General features: G+C 49.8%; 1 protein-coding gene across 2 annotated transcripts in view; it reads left to right on the top strand.

Annotated features, from left to right (window-relative positions):
- The first annotated feature begins 2558 nt into the window (after positions 1 to 2558).
- Positions 2559 to 19951, top strand: part of CWC25 (CWC25 spliceosome associated protein homolog) — a 33721-nt gene continuing 16328 nt past the window's right edge. Inside the window, exons 1-2 of one of the 2 annotated variants that reach the window (XM_025361070.1) lie at positions 2559 to 2875; positions 8245 to 8417. In XM_025361070.1, the coding sequence (XP_025216855.1) occupies positions 2858 to 2875; positions 8245 to 8417 (191 nt within the window). In that variant the 5' untranslated portion in view covers positions 2559 to 2857. The remainder of the gene's footprint in view (positions 2876 to 8244; positions 8418 to 19951) is intronic. The other variant, XM_025361071.1, reaches the window with a different exon arrangement.

Below are 19951 nucleotides of genomic sequence, written 5' to 3'. Positions count from 1 at the left end.
GGCTAACACGGTGAAACCCTGCCTTTACTAAAAATACAAAAAAATTAGCCAGGCGTGGTGGCGGGCGCTTGTAGTCCCAGCTACTAGGGAGGCTGAGGCAGGAGAATGGGGTGAACCCGGGAGCTGGAGCTTGCAGTGAGCCGAGATTGTGCCACTGCACTCCAGCCTGGGCGACAGAGCGAGACTCCGTCTGGGAAAAAAAAAAAAAAAAAAGAAAAAAAAAAGGAAAGCGGAGGGTGAAGTGAGCCAAGCCAACCCAAGTTGGTGCCCAGTGAGGCGCTGTCTCAAAAAAAAAAAAAAAAAAGAGAGCGAGAAGGAAGGAAGGAAGGAAGAGAAGGTAGGAAAAAGAAGGAAGGAAGGAAAGAAAGAAAGAGGAAGGAAGGAAAGAAGGGAGGGAAGGAGGGAGGGTGGGAGGGAAGAAAGGGCTGACTGCAGTGGCTCACACATGTAATCCCAGCACTTTGAGAGGACAAGGCGGGTGGATCACCTGAGGTCAGGAGCTGGAGACCAGCTTGGCCAACATGGTGAAACCTGTCTCTACTAAAAATACGAAAATTAGCCGGGCATGGTGGCATGCACCTGTAATTCCGGCTACTTGGGAGGCTGAGGCACCAGAATCGCTTGAATCTGGGAGGCGGAGGTTGTGTTAGCCGAGATTGCACCACTGAACTCCAGCCTGGGCAAAAAGAGTGAGACTCTCTCTTTAAAAAAAAAAAAAAAGAAAGAAAAAGAATTGCTTATTGCTTAAATGTAAGGGGCACATGTCACATTCTGGGTGGTGTACTTCAGCTTTACACTTTACATCTTTTTTTTTTTTTTGAGAGAGAGGGTCTCACTCTGTCACCCAGGCTGCAGTGTAGTAGCACGATCACGGCGCACTGCAGCCTGAAACTCATGGATTCAAGCAATCCTCCTGCCTCAGCCTCCCCAGCAACTGGGACTACAGGCATGTGCCACTACGCCTGGCTAATGTTTTGTTTTTTGTTTTTTTTTTGCGACGGAGTCTCGCTCTGTCGCCCAGGCTGGAGTGCAGTGGCGGGATCTCAGCTCACTGCAAGCTCCACCTCCCGGGTTTTACGTCATTCTCCTGCCTCAGCCTCCCCAGTAGCAGGGACTACAGGCACTCGCCACCTTGCCCGGCTAGTTTTTTGTATTTTTTAGTAGAGACGGGGTTTCACCAGGTTAGCCAGGATGGTCTTGATCTCCTGACCTCGTGATCCGCCCGTCTCAGCCTCCCAAAGTGCTGGGATTACAGGCTTGAGCCACCGCGCCCGGCATGTTTTTGTTTTTTTAAACATAAGTAGAGAGGAGGTCTTGCTATATTGCTCAGGCTGGTCTCCAACTCTTGGGCTCAAGTGATTCTCCCACCTTAGCCCCTGAAAGTGCTGGGACTACAAGTGTGAGCACCATGCCCAGCTTCACATCTTGCATCTGTCTGTCCCAAGTGTGGAATGGGTACTGCAGACATTTGCAATTTAACTGGAGATAGACAAAAACACCGAATCACAGAGTGAAAAAATTATTCCCTTTCCTATCCTCAGTAACTTAAGAAAAAAGTCGTTTAAAAATTTTTTTTAAAGAGATGGAGTCTCACTCTGTCACCCAGGCTGAACTACAGTGGCACAATCACGGCTCACTGTAGCTTCCATCTCCTGGACTCAAGTGATCCTCCTGCCTCAACCTTCCAAGTAGCTGGGATTATAGGTCTGTGCCACCATGCCCAGCACTATACACTCTTTGAATAAAAAAGAGGGAGATTGGCCAGGCGCGGTGGCTCACGCCTGTAATCCTAGCACTTTGTATTTAGAAGATTTTAGAAGTGTTAGAGAGCTGGCACCAAATAAGAATTCCTCCTGTCAGGCACAGTGGCGGCTCCAGCCTGTAATCCCAGCTCCTCTGGAGCCTGAAGTGGGAGCATCACTTGACTCTAGGAATCAAGATCAGCTTAACCGATATATTTAGACCCTGACCAACATAGAGACCCATTTCAAGAAAAAATGTATCTAGTGTTTAATAATGTCATATTTAGGCTGGGTGCGGTGGCTCACGCCTGTAATCCCAGCACTTTTGGAGGCCAAGGCGGGCGGATCACGAGGTCAGGAGATTGAGACCATCTTGGCCGACATGGTGAAACCCTATCTCTACAAAAAAACATAAAAAATTAGCTGGATGTGGTGGCGCGTGCCTGTAATCCCAGCTACTTGGGAGGCTGAGCCAGGGGAATCGCTTGAATCTGGGAGGTAGAGGTTGCAGTGAGCTGAGATCGTGCCTGACATAAGGGGATTTGCTGTGAGTCAAGGTCTGAGGAAAGCGCCAGTTCGCAAAGCCGTTTTGGAAAACTGGAGTGTGGGGGTGTGTGCAGGGTGAGGGGAGGAGGCGTACTCTGGTCCACGCTACGTCTAGCAGCGAGTATGTGGAGCTTTTGAGCCGGATGCCCTGGTGCGCTGCCATGGCAACACAGAGGCCCACGGCAGAGGCCCACGGCAACCCATCACTGAACAGAGCTGTGGCGTTTCAACGGAGAGTTTGGGACATCAGACAAAGTGGCGACCAGAAGCAGCCAAAATGAGACCTCGACGGCAGAGGTCTCCACAGCGAAGCCTGGAACTTTGCGAAATCTGCACGCGACGCCACAGTTACACAGCGCGACAGAGCCCTGTACGTCATCGTTCCGCGACGCCGACGCGGTGAGATGACGCCCTCCCGGAAGTGGCCTGTAGGTCGGTATGTGAAACTGGTAGTCGACGGCTCCTGGGACCAGAGCCCGCGAGGTAGCCCCTGGACTATTCTTCTACGTATTCTCTTGATCCTGCCGAAGTCTTCCAGATCCGCGTAGTGAGGAATCGTCTCCACCATCATGGGGGGCGGAGACCTGGTGAGTGGAGGGAGGCCTGGGCGGGGGAGGACTGAGGCCGGGACGGAAATTGGCGGGGGTGGGGGGTGGGGGTAGAGGAAGGAGTGGATAACCATAGCAACTCAGCTTTGCTTTCGCGGGGAGGGGGCCGTTGCCCTGAAGAGGGGATGGATCTTTAGGGCAATGGAGGGATGGGACTGAGGTTTGGGAAAGTCCGAGGTGTGTCGCGAACTGTGACAGGTGGTGTTTGTGTGTTTGTTGACTGCAGCCCTGCCGGTTGTAAATTCTGGGAATACCAGGGAGGGGGCGGATGGAGCCAAGGCTAGGAAAGGAGGTAGATATTGAGGACGTGTCACTACGCTTTGTTTTGTATATCTTGTCTTGCCACACAGCTGTCTTCCTTGGGTGGGAGTTCAGAGTCATGTCCTGGACTGAAGTAGGGGTGGTTTGTGCCCCATTCACCCTACCCTTAGCCATGCCGTGGGGTCCTTTTTTTTTTTTTTTTTTTTTTTGAGACGGAGTCTCGCTCTGTCGCCCAGGCTGGAGTGCAGTGGCGCAATCTCGGCTCACTGCAAGCTGCGCCTCCCAGGTTCACGCCATTCTCCTGCCTCAGCCTCCCGAGTAGCTGGGACTACAGGCGCCCGCCACTGCGCCCGGCTAATTTTTTCTATTTTTAGTAGAGACGGGGTTTCACCATGGTCTCGATCTCCTGACCTTGTGATCCGCCCGCCTCGGCCTCCCAAAGTGCTGGGATTACAAGCGTGAGCCACCGCGCTCGGCCCCTTTTTTTTTTAAAACGGAGTTTCTTGTTGCCCAGGCTGGAGTGCAGTGGCGCGATCTCGGCTCACTGCAACCTTCCCCTCTTGGATTCAAGCGAGTCTCCTGCCTCAGCCTCCCGAGTAGCTGGGATTACAGGCATGCTCCGCCACACCCAGCTAATTTTGTATTTTTAGTGGAGACAGGGTTTCTCCATGTTGGTCAGGCTGGTCTCGATCTCCTGACCTCTAGTGATCCACCCACCTTGGCCTCCCAAAGTGCTGGGGTTACAGGCGTGAGCCACTGTGCTGGGCCCTGGGGTCCTTTTTAAGCCTGAAGGGATCTTCCTGTCCATCTTTCTGACTTCCACACCTCCTTCAATGCTGGATTCTGATGTATAGTGGCTGAGCTTGCTTTTTAAATTCATACCACTTAATACAAGTTATGTGGCAATGTCTCTTACACTGAAACGTTCATTTGTAAAGGGCTAAGGCCCCAAATAGGGTAAATGTACCTACAAGAGCATGGTGCAAGGTTGGGAAAATGCCAGCCTCCCGAAAGTGGAACTAATTGAACCAGCAAGTAGATCAGCTTAGCGGCCTGCCCAGTAAACCTGTTTGTCATGTGTTCTCAATCACAGTGAGTGTCAGGACTCCATCCAGTTTGATCCAATTTAGTGTATTCTTCAAGTAACTGCATTTAAGGACAGGAAAGCTCTAATCTAGGGTTTCTCGACGTTAGCCCTCTTGACAGTTTGGCCTAGATAATTCTTTGGGGGGGTGTGGTAGTGGTGGTAGTTGGGCTCTCCTGTGCATTGTAGGATGTTTAGCAGCATCCCTGGCCTCTAGCCACTCGACTGGAGTCTATCCACTAACACCTACCTCCACCAGTTGTGACAGCCAAAAATGACTCTAGAAGTTTTTGTCCTTGAGAAGCAAAATAATCTATACTTGAGGCAGGGAGGACAAGATGGGAAGGGTTAGAGGGAGAAAGAGGGAGGGAGTGAGGGAGGAAGGACGGAAGGATGGATGGATGGTGGGACCAACTGACGGACCGATACACAACCGACCAACTCAATGACCTGACAAAGGGGAGAGGCAGGACAAGGAGGGGAAGAGAAAAGGAAGAAAAGGGAACTCTCATTGACTGAACATTTTCCACATGCCAAGTACCTTGCGGACATGATCTTATTTTCTTAACTGGTCTCCTGGTCTCAATCCTGGTCCTCTCCAGTCGATTCTTTTTTTTTTTTAAGATGGAGTCTTGGCCAGGTGCAGTGGCTCATGCCTATAATCCCAGCACTTTGGGAGGCTGAGGCGGGTGGGTCACGAGGTCAGGAGTTCAAGACCAGCCTGGCCAAGATGGTGAAACCTCGTCTCTACTAAAAATACAAAAATTAGCTGGGAGTGGTGGCGGGTGCCTGTAATCCCAGCTACTTGGGAGGCTGAGGCAGGAGAATCGCTTGAACCCAGGAGGTGGAGGTTGTAGTGAGCCGAGATTGCACCACTGCACCTCTAGCCTGGGTGACAGAGTAAGACTCCGTTTAAAAAAAAAAAAAAAAGTGGCCGGGCGCGGTGGCTCAAGCCTGTAATCCCAGCACTTTGGGAGGCCGAGACGGGCAGATCACAAGGTCAGGAGATCGAGACCATCCTGGCTAACACGGCGAAACCCCGTCTCTACTAAAAACACAAAAAAATTAGCCGGGCGAGGTGGCGGCGCCTGTAGTCCCAGCTACTCGGGAGGCTGAGGCAGGAGAATGGCGGGAACCCGAGAGGCGGAGCTTGCAGTGAGCTGAGATCCGGGCACTGCACTCCAGCCTGGGCGACAGAGCGAGACTCCGTCTCAAAAAAAAAAAAAAAAAAAAAAAAAAGTTAAAAAAAAGATGGAGTCACACTGGGCGCGGTGGCTCACGGCTGTAATCCCAGCACTTTAGGAGGCCTAGGTGGGCGGATCCTGAGGTCAGGAGATCAAGACCATCCTGGCCAACATGGTGAAACCCCATCTCTAGTAAAAATACAAAAATTGGCCGGGCGCGGTGTCTCACGCCCGTAATCCCAGCACTTTGGGAGGCCGAGGCAGGTGGATTACGAGGTCACGAGGTCACGAGATTGAGACCATCCTGGCTAACACGGTGAAACCCGTCTCTACTAAAAACACACAAAAAATTAGCCGGTCGTGGCGTATGCCTGTAGTCCCAGCTACTCAGGAGGCTGAGGCAGGAGAATGGCGTGAACCTGGGAGTTGGAGCTTGCAGTGAGCTGAGAGTGTGCCTCTGCACTCTAGCCTAGGTGACAGAGCGAGACTCCATCTAAAAAAAAAAAAAAAATTGGCCAGGCATGCGATGCATGCCTGTAATCCCTTTACATGGCTTATAAGGCCCTTATTCTGCTCCTTTTGCTCCTTTCTCACTTGGCTTCTTCTTGTGTCCCTGCCCCATCAGCTTGCCACATCTCCAGCCACACTGAATTATTCCTGCTATGTTCTTTCTCACTACTGGGACTGCATTTGTCTGTACTGTTCCTCTCTGGAAATCTGCCCCCCTCATCTCCCTTTCACACATCATCAGGCTAGTTTATAATTGTCCTTAGATATTACTTACTCTGGGAAACTTTTCATTATTGGGAAAGTGCACCAAAGCAATATCTGATGGGGAGGAGAGAGAGGAATGTTCTTTGAGGGTGAATGGGGAGATCAGAATCAAGGAGAGATTCCTGGGAAGGAAAGTTGGAAGAGATTCTGGGTGGGTTGTAAACCATGCAAGTTTAGGGCAGGTGAAGTAGACCAAGGTAAGGTAGGTTGAGTTCCTAAGAATGAATGTCCATGCTAGGCACGGTAGCTCACGCCTGTAATCTCAGCACTTTGGGAGGCTGAGGCAGGCAGATCACCTGAGGTCGATAGTTTGAGACCAGCCTGACCAACATGGAGAAACCCTATCTCTACTAAAAATACAAAATTAGCCGAGCATGGTGGCTCGTGCCTGTAATCAGCTACTCAGGAGGCTGAGGCAGAGAATCACTTGAACCCAGGAGGCAGAGGTTGCCATGACCTGAGATCCTGCCGTTGTACTCTAGCCTAGGCAATAAGAGCGAAACTCTGTCTCAAGAAAAAAAAAAAAAAAAAGGCTGGGCACGGTGGCTCACTCCTGTAATCCCAGCAGTTTGGGAGGCCAAGGCAGGCAGATCATGAGGTCAGGCGTTTTCAGACCAGCCTGGCCAATATGGTGAAACCCCATCTCTACTAAAAAATACAAAAATTAGTCAGGCATGGTGGCATGCCTATAGTCCCAGCTACTCGGGAGGCTGAGGCAAGAGAATCACTGGAACCCGGGAGGTGGAGGGTGTAGGTCAGCCGAGATCACTGCACTCCAGCCTGGGTGACAGAGCAAGACTCTAAAAGAATGAACATCCAGTGTCAGAAGTGCATGAGTTCTGTTCTCTTTCAAAATATGTGCCTTCCTGCTCATTACTGCATTCCTCCTGTCTTGTCATCACCAGCTCCAATTTAGGTATGGCTAGTGGAAGGATGACTTGTATGCTTTTAAGGTTAAAACTGTCTGAAGGGAACTCAGGAAGGACCTGTTCTATCCTGAAGCTTTCTTGTTGTTGTTGTTCTTGTTGTTTTGAGACGGAGTCTTGCTCTATCGCCCAGGCTGTAGTACAGCGGTGCAATCTCGGCCCACTGCAACCTCCGCCTCCTGGCTCAGTGATTCTCCTGCCTCAGCCTCCTGAGTAACTGGGACTACATGGGCACGTGCCACCACGCCCAGCTAATTTTTGTATTTCCAGTAGAGACGTTTCATCATTTTGGCCAGGCTGGTCTAAAACTCCTGATCTCAAGTGATCTGCCCACCTCCGCTTCCCAAAGTGCTGGGATTACAGGTGTGAGCCACTGCGCCTGACCTGTCCTGAAGCTTTATACACTTGAACAACCTCCCCTTCCCCTCTAGATGTGTGAGAGATTATTGGAAGAAAACCTTGTCATTGTTGAAGATATCTTGCCTTCACACATTGTCATTGTTGAAGACATCTTGCCTGCCTTGGGTATGGAAGGGTGGGTGAGGCAGGGCTAGTTACACCTGCCACTCAGTCACCCCCCGAATTATTCTCACCTTTTTTTTTTTTTGAGACGGCATCTCGCTTTGTCACCCAGGCTGGAGTGCAGTGGCGCGATCTCGGCTCACTGCAAGCTCTGCCTCCCGGGTTCACGCCATTCTCCTGCCTCAGCCTCCCGAGTAGCTGGGACTATAGGCACCCGCCACCACACCCGGCTAATTTTTTTTATTTTTTAAATTTATTTTTATTTTTATTTTTATTTTTATTTTTTGAGACGGAGTCTCGCTCTGTCGCCCAGGCTGGAGTGCAGTGGCTGGATCTCTGCTCACTGCAAGCTCCGCCTCCCGGGTTTATGCCATTCTCCTGCCTCAGCCTCCCGAGTAGCTGGGACTACAGGCGCTCGCCACCTCGCCCGGCTAGTTTTTTTTTGGATTTTTTAGTAGAGACGAGGTTTCACCTTGTTAGCCAGGATGGTCTCGATCTCCTGACCTTGTGATCCGCCCACCTCGGCCTCCCAAAGTGCTGGGATTACAGGCTTGAGCCACTGCGCCCCGCCTCTCACCTTCTTTTTATTTATCACAGAATTTGAAGAAGAGCTGGCACCCGCAGACCCTCCGGAATGTGGAGAAGGTGTGGAAGGCCGAGCAGAAGCATGAGGCTGAGCGGAAGAAGATTGAGGAGCTTCAGCGGGAGCTGCGAGAAGAGAGGGCCCGGGAAGAGATGCAGCGTTATGCCGAGGATGTTGGGGCCGTCAAGTAAGTGAGGAACTGGGGGTGTCCTGGTGTATAGGGAATTGCAGAGCTGTCCTGAGATGCATCATCCAGTTGTTGTATAATAGCTGAGTGCTTAAGGGCATGGGTTTTAATGCCAGACTAACCTGGATTCTAAGGTTGGCTTTGCATGTACTAGCCGTGGAACTGTGATCAAATTTGAGAGACTTGGTTACTTCAGTAGGACCAGGGAGCGATAATACCCAACACCTTCTTAAGGTTTGTTGGGAGTCAAATGAGGTAACACGTAAGGACTTGCTGTAAGCTGAGCTCATGGTAGATGGCTGATAACAGTGATGAGGGATGGTTGCTCTACCCTGCTGCTAAGTATGTGTTGAGGCCGCAGTCCTGCCTTTGTTAATGTAATTCAGGCTTGCTTGGGGGTGGTGGGACAGGGGGCAGGGAGTGAGGTCCCGTGAGAGAAGGTGGATGGTATGCTTGTCAGTGAAAGCCGAGTGATTATGGCCAATCCCACTAGATTTTACCCTGCTTCAATTTCCTGTTGTATAATATAGGGTAGGAGTAGCAGATAATAACTACCCATCCATCTCATAAAAGGAGATGGGAGTAAATATGTTTGAGAAAATAAAAAGCATACATTATGCAGTGTATTAAATTAGAATAAAATAAAATAACAGATAGACTAAAATTGAAGACCAGATGTGGTGGTTCATGCCCATGATCACTGCATTTTGGGAGGCTGAGAAATCACTTGAGCCCAGGAGTTTGAGACCAGTCTGGGTAATGTAGTGAGACTCCATCTCTGTTTAAAAATATATAGGCTGGGTGTGGCAGCTTATGCCTATAATCCCAGCACTTTGGGAGACTGAGGCATGCTGATCACTTGAGGCCAGGAGTTCCAGACCAGTCTGTAGTAGGAACCCATCTCTACAAAAAAGTAGAAAAAAAATTAGCCAGGTGCGGTGGCTCACACCTGTAATCCCAGCACTTTGGGAGGCCGAAGCGGGCAGATCACTTGAGGTAAGGAGTTTGAGACCAGCCTGACCACCAACATGGTGAAACCCTGTCTCTATTAAAATACAAAAATTAGCTGGGTGTGGTGGTGCACACCTGTAATCCCAGCTACTCAGGAGGCTGAGGCAGGAGAATTGCTTGAACCCAGGAGGCAAAAGTTTCAGTGAGCCGAGATCATGCTGCTGCACTCCAGCCTAGGCGATAGAGTGAGAGTGCATCTCAAAAAAATGAACAAACAAAAAAAATACAGGCTGGGTGCAGTGGCTCATGCCTGTAATCCTAGCACTTTGGGAGGCCGAGGTGGACGGATCACCTGAGGTCAGGAGTTGGAGACTAGCCTGGCCAACACGGTGAAACCCCATCTCTACTAAAAAAAAAAAATTACCTGGGTGTGGTAGCATGCATCTGTAGTCCTAGCTACTCGGGAAGCTAAGGCAAGAGAATCGCTGGAACCTGGAAGGTATAGGTTGCAGGTTGCAGAGAGCTGAGATTGCGCCAGTGCACTCCAGCCTGATGACACAGCGAGACTCTGTCTCAAAAAAAAACCAAACAAACCAAGAACAAACAAACAAAAAACCCCCAAAAATTAGCCAGGCATGGTGGCACATGCCTGTAATCCCAGCTACTCGGGAGGCTGAGGCAGGAGAATCACTTGAACTCGGGAGTTGGAAGTTGCAGTGAGCTGAGATCACGCCACTGCATTCCAGCCTGGGTGACAGAGTAAGACTTAGTCTCAATAAAAAAATAAAAAATAAAAAATAGAAAATAAAAGAGAGAGAGAGAGAGGAGGGAGGGAGGAAGGAAGGAAGGAAGGAAGGAAGGAAGGAAGGAAGGAAAAGTTAGCTGGGCATGGTGGCATGTGCCTGTAGTCCCAGCTACTTGGGAGGCTGAAGTAGGAGGATTGCTTGAGCCCAGGAGTTCGAAGCTACAGTGAGCTATGATTTTGCCACTGACTTTGGCCTGGGTAACAGAGTGAGACTCTGCCTCTAAGTAAATAAATAAATAAATAAGTAAAAATTGATTTTAGACTGAATACCCATTAGTCATATGCCGAGGTACTATCCAAAGGTAAAAATTGTTTTGAAGGCCGGGCGCGGTGGCTCAAGCCTGTAATCCCAGCACTTTGGGAGGCCGAGACGGGTGGATCACGAGGTCAGGAGATCGAGACCATCCTGGTGAACATGGTGAAACCCCGTCTCTACTAAAAAATACAAAAAACTAGCCGGGCGAGGTGGCGGCGCCTGTAGTCCCAGCTACTCGGGAGGCTGAGGCAGGAGAATGGCGTGAACCCAGGAGGCGGAGCTTGCAGTGAGCTGAGATCCGGCCACTGCAACTCCAGCCCGGGAGACAGAGTGAGACTCCGTCTCAAAAAAAAAAAAAAAAAAAAAAAAAAAAAAAAAAAATTGTTTTGAAATTTTTATTCACCAAAGCATTACACATCATGTGCTCAGTTTATCAGAAATTTGGGCTTTTGTGGAGTCTGATTAATGAGGTCAGAGTATAGATGCACAAGTGTAGAGAAAGGAGTCAGCATTGTTGCAGACTCATGCCTGCTTGTCTGTTGTGAATGGGGGAATGATTTTGTATGCTTTGTTTTGTTTTGCCCTACCACATGTCCTACAATATTGTAAAACACTAAGATCAGCATTTGGTTCCCTCCGCCCCACCTCTTTTTGGTCTTTACTGCTGATGTATTTAGATGACTTGAGTATTCATCTGTTTGTTTGTATAGTTCTTTACATGGTGTCATGCTTTTAATTTATCCTATAAAATGCCACTAAAAAACTCTTTACTATTTAACAATTCATTTCTGTGGTTCAGATCATGTTTTCTGTTTGTAATGAATCTCTCTTAGAACAAAGAAGACCTTTTTTTTTTTTTTTTTTTTTTTGAGACGGAGTCTCACCCTGTCGCCCAGGTTAGAGTGCAGTGGCCGGATCTCAGCTCACTGCAAGCTCCGCCTCCCGGGTTTACGCCATTCTCCTGCCTCAGCCTCCCGAGTAGCTGGGACTACAGGCGCCCGCCACCTCGCCCGGCTAGTTTTTTGTATTTTTTAGTAGAGACGGGGTTTCACCGCGTTAGCCAGGATGGTCTCGATCTCCTGACCTCGTGATCCGCCCGTCTCAGCCTCCCAAAGTGCTGGGATTACAGGCTTGAGCCACCGCGCCCGGCGAAGACCTTTAATAGACATATTATTAGGGCTTACCAAGTCATGCTTTGCAACAGTGTTTCTTTAGTATTTACTGATAATATTGGAAAATTGCATTTCCCAGGCACCAGTCTATGCTGGTGTTTTCAACCCTTGCACTTTAGAAGGAGCTTGGAAGGGCCGGGAACGGTGTCTCACACCTGTAATCCCAGCACTTTGGGAGGCCGAGGTGGGCGGATCACCCGAAGTCGGGAGTTTGAGACCAGCCTTACCAACATGGTGAAACCCCGTCTCTACTAAAAAAAATACAGAATTAGCCCGGAGTGGTGGTGCAAACCTGTAGTCCCAGCTACTCAGGAGGCTAAGGCAGGAGAATCGCTTGAACCCGGAAAGCAGAGTTTGCGGTGAGCTGAGATTGCACCACTGCACTCCAGTCTGGGCAATAAGAGCAAAACTCCATCACACACACACACCAAAAAAAAAAAAGAAAAAAAACAAAGTTAGATGGGAGCAAGTCCCACCCGAGCAAATTTCCTCTGAAGAGAAGGGAGTGTGGGAGGCAAAGGCATATATGTGTTTTATTTATTTATTTATTTATTATTTATTATTGTTATTATTTTATTTATTTTGAGATGACGTCTTGCTTTGTCTCCCAAGCTAAAGTGCAGTGGCGCGCGATCTCGGCTCACTGCAGCCTCTGCCTCTTGAGTTCAAGCGATTCTCCTGCCTCAGCCTCCCGAGTAGCTGGGATTACAGGCATGCACCACTATGCCTGGCTAATTTTTGTATTTTTAGTAGAGACAGGGTTTCACCATGTTGGCCAGGCTGGTCTCGAACTCCTGACCTCGTGATCCTCCTGCCTCGGCCTCCCAAAGTGCTGGGATTATAGGCGTGAGCCACCGCGCCTGGCCTTATTATTAATTAATTAATTTATTGAGACAGGGTCTTGGTCTGTTACCCTGGCTGGAGTGCAGTGGCACTATCACAGCTCACTACAGCCTTGACCTCCTGGGCTCAAGCCATCCTCCCACCTCAGCCTCACCTGGCCTGTTTTAGTTTTTTAAGACAGAGTGCAGCTGGGCATGGTGACTTATGCCTGTAATTCCAGCACTTGGGAGGCAAGGCCGGTGGATTGCTCGAGGTCAGGAGTTCAAGACCAGCTTGGCCAACATGGTAAAACCCTGTCTCTACTGAAAATACAAAAACTTAGCCAAGTGTGGTGGTGTGTGTCTGTAGTCCCAGCTAGTTGGGAGGCTGAGGTGGGAGAATCTCTTGAACCCGGGACGTGGAGGTTGCAGTGAGCCAAGATTGTGCCACTGCACTCCAGCCTGGGTGACGGAGCAAGACTCCGTCTCAAAAAAAAAAAAAAGAAAGAAAGACAGGATCTGGCTGGGCGCGGTGGCTCAAGCCTGTAATCCCAGCACTTTGGGAGGCCGAGACGGGTGGATCACGAGGTCAGGAGATTGAGACCATCCTGGCTAACACGGTGAAACCCCGTCTCTACTAAAAATACAAAAAACTAGCCGGGCGAGGTGGCGGGCGCCTGTAGTCCCAGCTACTCCGGAGGCTGAGGCAGGAGAATGGCGGGAACCCGGGAGGCGGAGCTTGCAGTGAGCTGAGATCCGGTCACTGCACTCCAGCCCGGGCTACAGAGCAAAACTCCGTCTCAAAAAAAAAAAAAAAAAAAAAAAAAAAAAAAAAAAAAAAAAAGAAAGACAGGATCTGGCTCTGTCGCCCAGACTGAAGTACAGTTGTGTAATCGTGGCTCACTGCAACCTCCACCTCCTGGACTGAAGTCATCCTCCCACCTCAGCCTCCCAAGTAGCTGGGACCACAGGCACACACCACCATACCTGGCTAATTTTTGTATCTTTTGTAGAGACAGGGTTTTACCATGTTGTCGAGGCTAGTCTTGAACTCCTGAGCTCAAACCATGTCCCATCTTGGCTTCCCAAAGTGCTGGGATTATAGGCGTGAGCCACCATGTAGAGACAGGGTCTCACTATGTTGCCCAGACTGGTCTTGACCTCCTGAGCTCAAGTGATCCTCCTGCCTGGGCCTTCCAAAGTGCTGAGATTACAGACGTGAGCCACCACACCCAGCTAATATATGGGTGTTTTATTTGTTTGTTTGTTTGTTTTTTGAGATGGGGTCTCCCTCTGTCACCCAGGCTGGAGTCCAGTGGCACAATCTTGACTTACTGCAACCTCCGTCTCCCAGGTTCAAGCGATTCTTCTGCCTCAGGCTCCTGAGTAGCAGCTGGGATTATATCCGCGTGCCACCACGCCAGGCTAATTTTTTTTTCCTTTTTCTTTTTTTTTTTTTTTTTGAGACGGAGTCTCGCTCTGTCACCCAGGCTGGAGTGCAGTGGTGTGATCTCGGCTCACTGCAAGCTCCGCCTCCTGGGTTCATGCCATTCTCCCGCCTCAGCCTTCCGAGTAGCTGGGACTACAGGCGCCTGCCACCATGGCCGGCTAATTTTTTGTATTTTTAGTAGAGACGCGGTTTCACTGTGTTAGCCAGGATGATCTCGGTCTCCTGACCTCGTGATCCGCCCACCTCGGCCTCCCAAAGTGCTGGGATTACAGGCGTGAGCCACCGAGCCCAGCCATGCCCGGCTAATTTTTGTATTTTTAGTAGAGACAGGGTTTCACCATATTGGCCAAGCTGGTCTTGAACTCCTGACCTTGTGATCCGCCCGCCTTGGCCTCCCAAAGTGCTGGGATTACATACGTGAGCTGCCATGCCCAGCCAATATACACATGTTTTTTTTTTTTTTTTTTTTTTTGAGACGGAGTCTTGCTCTGTCACCCAGGCTGGAGTGCAGTGGCCGGATCTCGGCTCACTGCAAGCTCCGCCTCCCGGGTTCACGCCATTCTCCTGCCTCAGCCTCCCGAGTAGCTGGGACTACAGGCACCCGCCACCTCGCCCGGCTAGTTTTTTGTATTTTTAGTAGAGACGGGGTTTCACCGTGTTAGCCAGGATGGTCTCGATCTCCTGACCTCGTGATCCACCCGTCTCGGCCTCCCAAAGTGCTGGGATTACAGGCTTGAGCCACCGCGCCCGGCTAATATACACATGTTTTAAAAGCTCCCTGAGTGATTCTTATGTTCAGCTTCAATTGAGAACTTGTTCTATATCCTTAATGACAGCAACAACAAAGATGCATAGATCATTTTGCTTTTAGAAGCTTTGCCTCCACTATGTCCTCATTTAAAAACTCAGTAATGATGAGAGATAGCAGTTACTAGCTCCACTTTATTTGTGTATGTATTTATTTTTATTTTTTATTTTTTTTTGAGACGGAGTCTTGCTCTGTTGCCCAGGCTGGAGTGCAGTGGCCGGATCTCAGCTCACTGCAAGCTCCGCCTCCCGGGTTTATGCCATTCTCCTGCCTCAGCCTCCCGAGTAGCTGGGACTACAGGCACCCGCCACCTCGCCCGGCTAGTTTTTTGTATTTTTTAGTAGAGACGGGGTTTCACCATGTTAGCCAGGATGGTCTCAATCTCCTGACCTCGTGATCCGCCCGTCTCAGCCTCCCAAAGTGCTGGGATTACAGGCTTGAGCCACCGCGCCCGGCCTGTATTTATTTTTTGAGATATTTATTTTTTGAGAGTTATACTCTGTCACCCAGGCTAGAGTGCAGTGATGTGATCATGGCTCACTGCACCCTTGACCCGAGCCCAAGGGATCCCCCACCTTAGCCTCCTGAGTAGCTGGGACTACCAGTGTGTACCACCACACCTGGCTAATTTTTTATTTTTTTGTAAAGATGAGGTCTTTTTATTTTGCCCAGGCTAGTCTCAATCTCCTGGACTCAAGTGATCCTCCTGCTTTGGCCTCTCAAACTGCTGAGATTATAGGTGTAGACATGAGCCACTGTACCCACCCTATTTTTTATTTCTTTTGAGATGGGGTCTTGCTTTGTTGCCCAGGCTAGTGTGTAGTGGTACAATCATAGTTCAGTACAGGCTTAACCCTTGGGCTTAAGTGATCCTCCTGCCTCAGCCTCCAGAGTAGCTGGGACTACAGGCATTTTTTGTAGAGGTGGAGTCTTGCTATGTTGCCAATGCTATAGCTCCATTTTAGAGATGAGGATACAGAAGTGCACAGAAGGAACTAGCCCAGAGTTATCCAGAGGCCAAATCCTGTGGCTCTGGATCTCAGCTATGCGATGTGTTCTCTCATGAGAGGGCGTGAGTGGGCCTGATATTAGCTGAGTCCTTTTAAAACTAGATAGAGGCTAGGGGCAGTGGCTCACGCCTTTAATCCCAGCATTTTGGGAGGCTGAGGCGGGTGGATCACTTGAGGTCTGGAGTTTGAGACCAGCTTGGCCAACATGGCGAAAACCCATCTTTACTGAAAATAATGAAAATTATCGCTGGGTGCGGTGGCTCACGCCTGTAATCCCAGCACTTTGGAAGGCCGAGGCAGGTGGATCACAAGGTCAGGAGTTTGAGACCAGCCTGACCAACGTGGTGAAACCCTGTCTCTACTGAAAATACAAAAATTAGCCGGGCTTGGTGGTGCGCAGCTGTAATCCCAGCTACTCAGGAGGCTGAGGCAGGAGAATCGCTTGAACCTGTGAGGTGGAGGTTGCAGTGAGCTGAGATCATGCCATTGCACTCCAGCCTGGGCGACAGAAAAAAACAAAGAAAGAAAGAGTAGATAGGGCCTGGCGTGGTGGCTCACACCTGTAATCCCAGCACTTTGGGAGGCCGAGACGGGCGGATCACGAGGTCAGGAGATTGAGACCATCCTGGCTAACACAGTGAAACCCCGTGTCTACTAAAAAATACGAAAAGCTAGTCGGGCGAGTTGGCGGGCGCCTGTAGTCCCAGCTACTCGGGAGGCTGAGGCAGGAGAATGGCGTAAACCCGGGAGGCGGATCTTGCAGTGAACTGAGATCCGGCCACTGCACTCCAGGCTGGGCGACAGAGCAAGATAACGTCTCTAAAAAAAAAAAAAAAAAAAAGAGTAGATAGATCCATGCAGTTACTTTTTTTTTTTTTTTTTTTTTTTTTTGAGACGGAGTCTTGCTCTGTCGCCCACGCTGGAGTGCAGTGGTGCGATCTGGGCTCACTATAAGCTCCGCCTCCTGGGTTCACGCCATTCTCCTGCCTCAGCCTCCCGAGTAGCTGGGACTACAGGCACCCGCCACCACGCCCGGCTAATTTTTTGTATTTTTAGTAGAGACGGCGTTTCACCATGTTAGCCAGGATGGTCTCGATCTCCTGACCTCGTGATCTGCCCGCCTCGGCCTCCCAAAGTACTGGGATTACAGGCGCCCGGCCACAGTTACTATTTTATAGAAGTTCCCATCTTCGTTCTTTTTTTTTTTTTTTGAAATGGAGTCTGGCTGTATCACCCAGGCTGGAGTGCAGACGCGTGATCTTGGCTCACTGTAACCTCTCCCTCCTGGGTTCAAGCGATCCTCCTGCCTCAGCGTACTGACTAGCTGGAATTACAGGCGTGCACCACCGTATTGGGCTAATTTTCATATTTTTGTAGAGACAGTTTTGCCTTTTGGCCAGGCTGGTCTCGAATTCCTGACCTCAAGCCTGCCTTGGCCTCCCAAAGTGTTGGGATTACAGGCGTGAGCCACCACGCCTGGCCCCATCTTCATTGTTCCCGTCCATTTGTATTTGATCCTGTTGTGTTTGCCCTGGAAATCTGTTGCTCCTTTGACCACAGGTTCCTGGTCCTCCTGACTTTATACATGATTCTTTCTCTTTCCTTAATTTTTTTTTTTGAAACAGAGTCTTACTCTGTCGTCCAGGCTAGAATGGAATGGCATGATCTCAGTTCACTGCAACCTCCAGCTCCCTGGCTCAAGCGATTCTCCTGCCTCAGCATCCCAAGTAGTTGGGACTATAGGCGTGCACCCACCACCGCTGGCTAAATTTTGTATTTTTAGTAGAGATGAGGTTTCACCATACTGGCCAGGCTATTCTCGAATTCTTGACCTTGGGTGATCTGCCTGCCTTGGCCTCCCAGGTGTGAGCCATGGCACCTGGCTGGTTTTATTTTTGTTATTTATTTTATTTTGTTCTTTTTTTTTTTAAGACACAGGGTCTCACTCTGTCACCCAGGCTGGAGTACAGTGGTGCAATCATGGCTCACTGCAGCCTTGAACTCCTGGGCTCAAAAATCCTCCTGCCTCAGCCTCCCAAGTAGCTGGGACTACATTGAAAAAATAAAAAATCAGGGAGGCATGGTGGTGCATCCCTGTAGTCCAAAAATCTCCATTTTTGGAGACAACAGTGGTGTGATCTCGGCTTACGGTAACCTCTGCCTGCTGGGTTTAAGCAATCCTCCTGCCTCAGCCTCCTGAGTAGCTGGGACTACAGGTACATGCCACCAGGCCCAGCTAATTTTTGTATTTTTAGTAGGGACAAGGTTTCACCATGTTGGCCTGGATGGCCTCAATCTCTTGACCTCCCAGAGTGCTGGGATTACAGGCGTGAGTCACCGTGCCCGGCCTAATTTTTTTGTATTTTTAGTAGAGATGGCATTTCACCATGTTGGCCAGGTTGGTCTTGAACTCCTGACCTGAAGTGATGTGCCCGCTTAGGCCTCCCAAAGTGCTGGGATTACAGGTGTGAGCCGTTGTGCCTGGCCCCATGATCAATTCTGTTTTTTTTTTTTGAGACCAAGTCTCGTACTGTCACCCGGGTTGGAGTACAATGGTGTGATCTCAAGCACACTGCAACCTCTGCTTCTCAGGTTCAAGCGATTCTTCTCCCTCAGCCTCCCGAGTAGCTGGGACTACAGGCATGTACCACCACGCCTGGCTAGTTTTTTGTATTTTTAGTAGAGACGGGATTTCACCGTGTTAGCCAGGCTGATCTCAATCTCCTGACCCCATGATCAGCCTGTCTTGGCCTCCCAAAGTGCTAGGATTACAGGTGTGAGCCACTGCACCCAGCTGATCAATTCTTAATTATAGACTACAGTGTTTCTCAGACTCATTTTCTTAATATGAAAAAAAAAATTCTAAAGGGTCTTGGGGCTGGGTGCAGTTGCTCACGCCTGTAATCCCAGCACTTTGGGAGGCCAAGGCGGGCAGATCATGGGATCAGGAGATCGAGACCAGCCTGGCCAACATGGTAAAACCCCATCTACTAAAAGTATGAAAAATTAGCCAGTCTTGGTGGCATATGCCTATAGTCCCAGCTACTCAGGAGGCTGAGGCAGGAGAATCACTTGAATCTGGGAGGCAGAGGTTGTAGTGAGCCAAGATTGCACCACTGCACTCCAGCCTGGGCAACAGAGTGAGACTTCGTCTGGAAAAAAAAAGAAAAAGAGTCATGGCTGTCCAGTGTTGGTTTAAATTATTCTTACTAAAAATGTCCAAGCATGCAGCTAGGAAAACATTCTTTATGCTCACAGTTGTTACATAGCCTCAAAAACAAGTATACACATTTAAGAAGTCATATTCAGGCTGGGCGCGGTGGCTCACCACTGTAATCCCAGCACTTTGGGAGGCTGAGGCAGGAGGATCACTAGAGGCCAGTAGTTTGAGACCAGCCTGGGCAACATGGCAAGTCCCATCTCTATAAGCATTGAAAAAATAAAAAATCAGGGAGGCATGGTGGTGCATCCCTGTAGTCCCAGCTACTTGGGAGGCTGAGGCAGGAGGATTTTTGAGCCCAGGAGTTCAAGGCTTCAGTGAGCCATGATCGCACCACTGCATTCCAGCCTGGGTGACAGAGTGAGACCCTGTGTCTAAAAAAAAAAAAAAAAGGCCGGGCGCGGTGGCTCACGCGTGTAATCCCAGCACTTTGGGAGGCCGACACAGGTGAATCACAAGGTCGGGAGATCGAGACCATCCTGGCTAACACGGTGAAACCCCGTCTCTACTAAAAAATACAAAAAACTACCCGGGCAAGGTGGTGGGCGCCTGTAGTCCCCGCTGCTTGGGAGGCTGAGGCAGGAGAATGGCGTAAACCCGGGAGGTGGAGCTTGCAGTGAGCTGAGATCCGGCCACTGCACTCCAGCCTGGGTGACAGAGCGAGGCTCCGTCTCAAAATAAATAAATAAATAAATAATTAAAAAAGAACAAAAAAGTCATATTCAAAAAACAAGGCCGGGCGCGGTGGCTCAAGCCTGTAATCCCAGCACTTTGGGAGGCCGAGGCGGGTGGATCACGAGGTCAGGAGATCGAGACTATCCTGGCTAACATGGTGAAACCCCGTCTCTACTAAAAATACAAAAAACTAGCCGGGCGTGGTGGCGGGCGCCTGTAGTCTCAGCTACTTGGGAGGCTGAGGCGGGAGAATGGCGTGAACCCGGGAGGCGGAGGTTGCAGTGAGCCGAGATCACGCCACTGCACTCCAGCCTGGGAGCACAGCGAGACTCCGTCTCAAAAAAAAAAAAAAAAAAAAAAAAAAAA

This window comes from Theropithecus gelada, chromosome 16, assembly GCF_003255815.1.
Source record: "Theropithecus gelada isolate Dixy chromosome 16, Tgel_1.0, whole genome shotgun sequence".
In the NCBI taxonomy this organism is placed as follows: Eukaryota; Metazoa; Chordata; class Mammalia; order Primates; family Cercopithecidae; genus Theropithecus; species Theropithecus gelada.
Note: the sequence above shows the minus strand (reverse complement) of the source record. Positions and strands in the feature narration are given on the sequence as shown.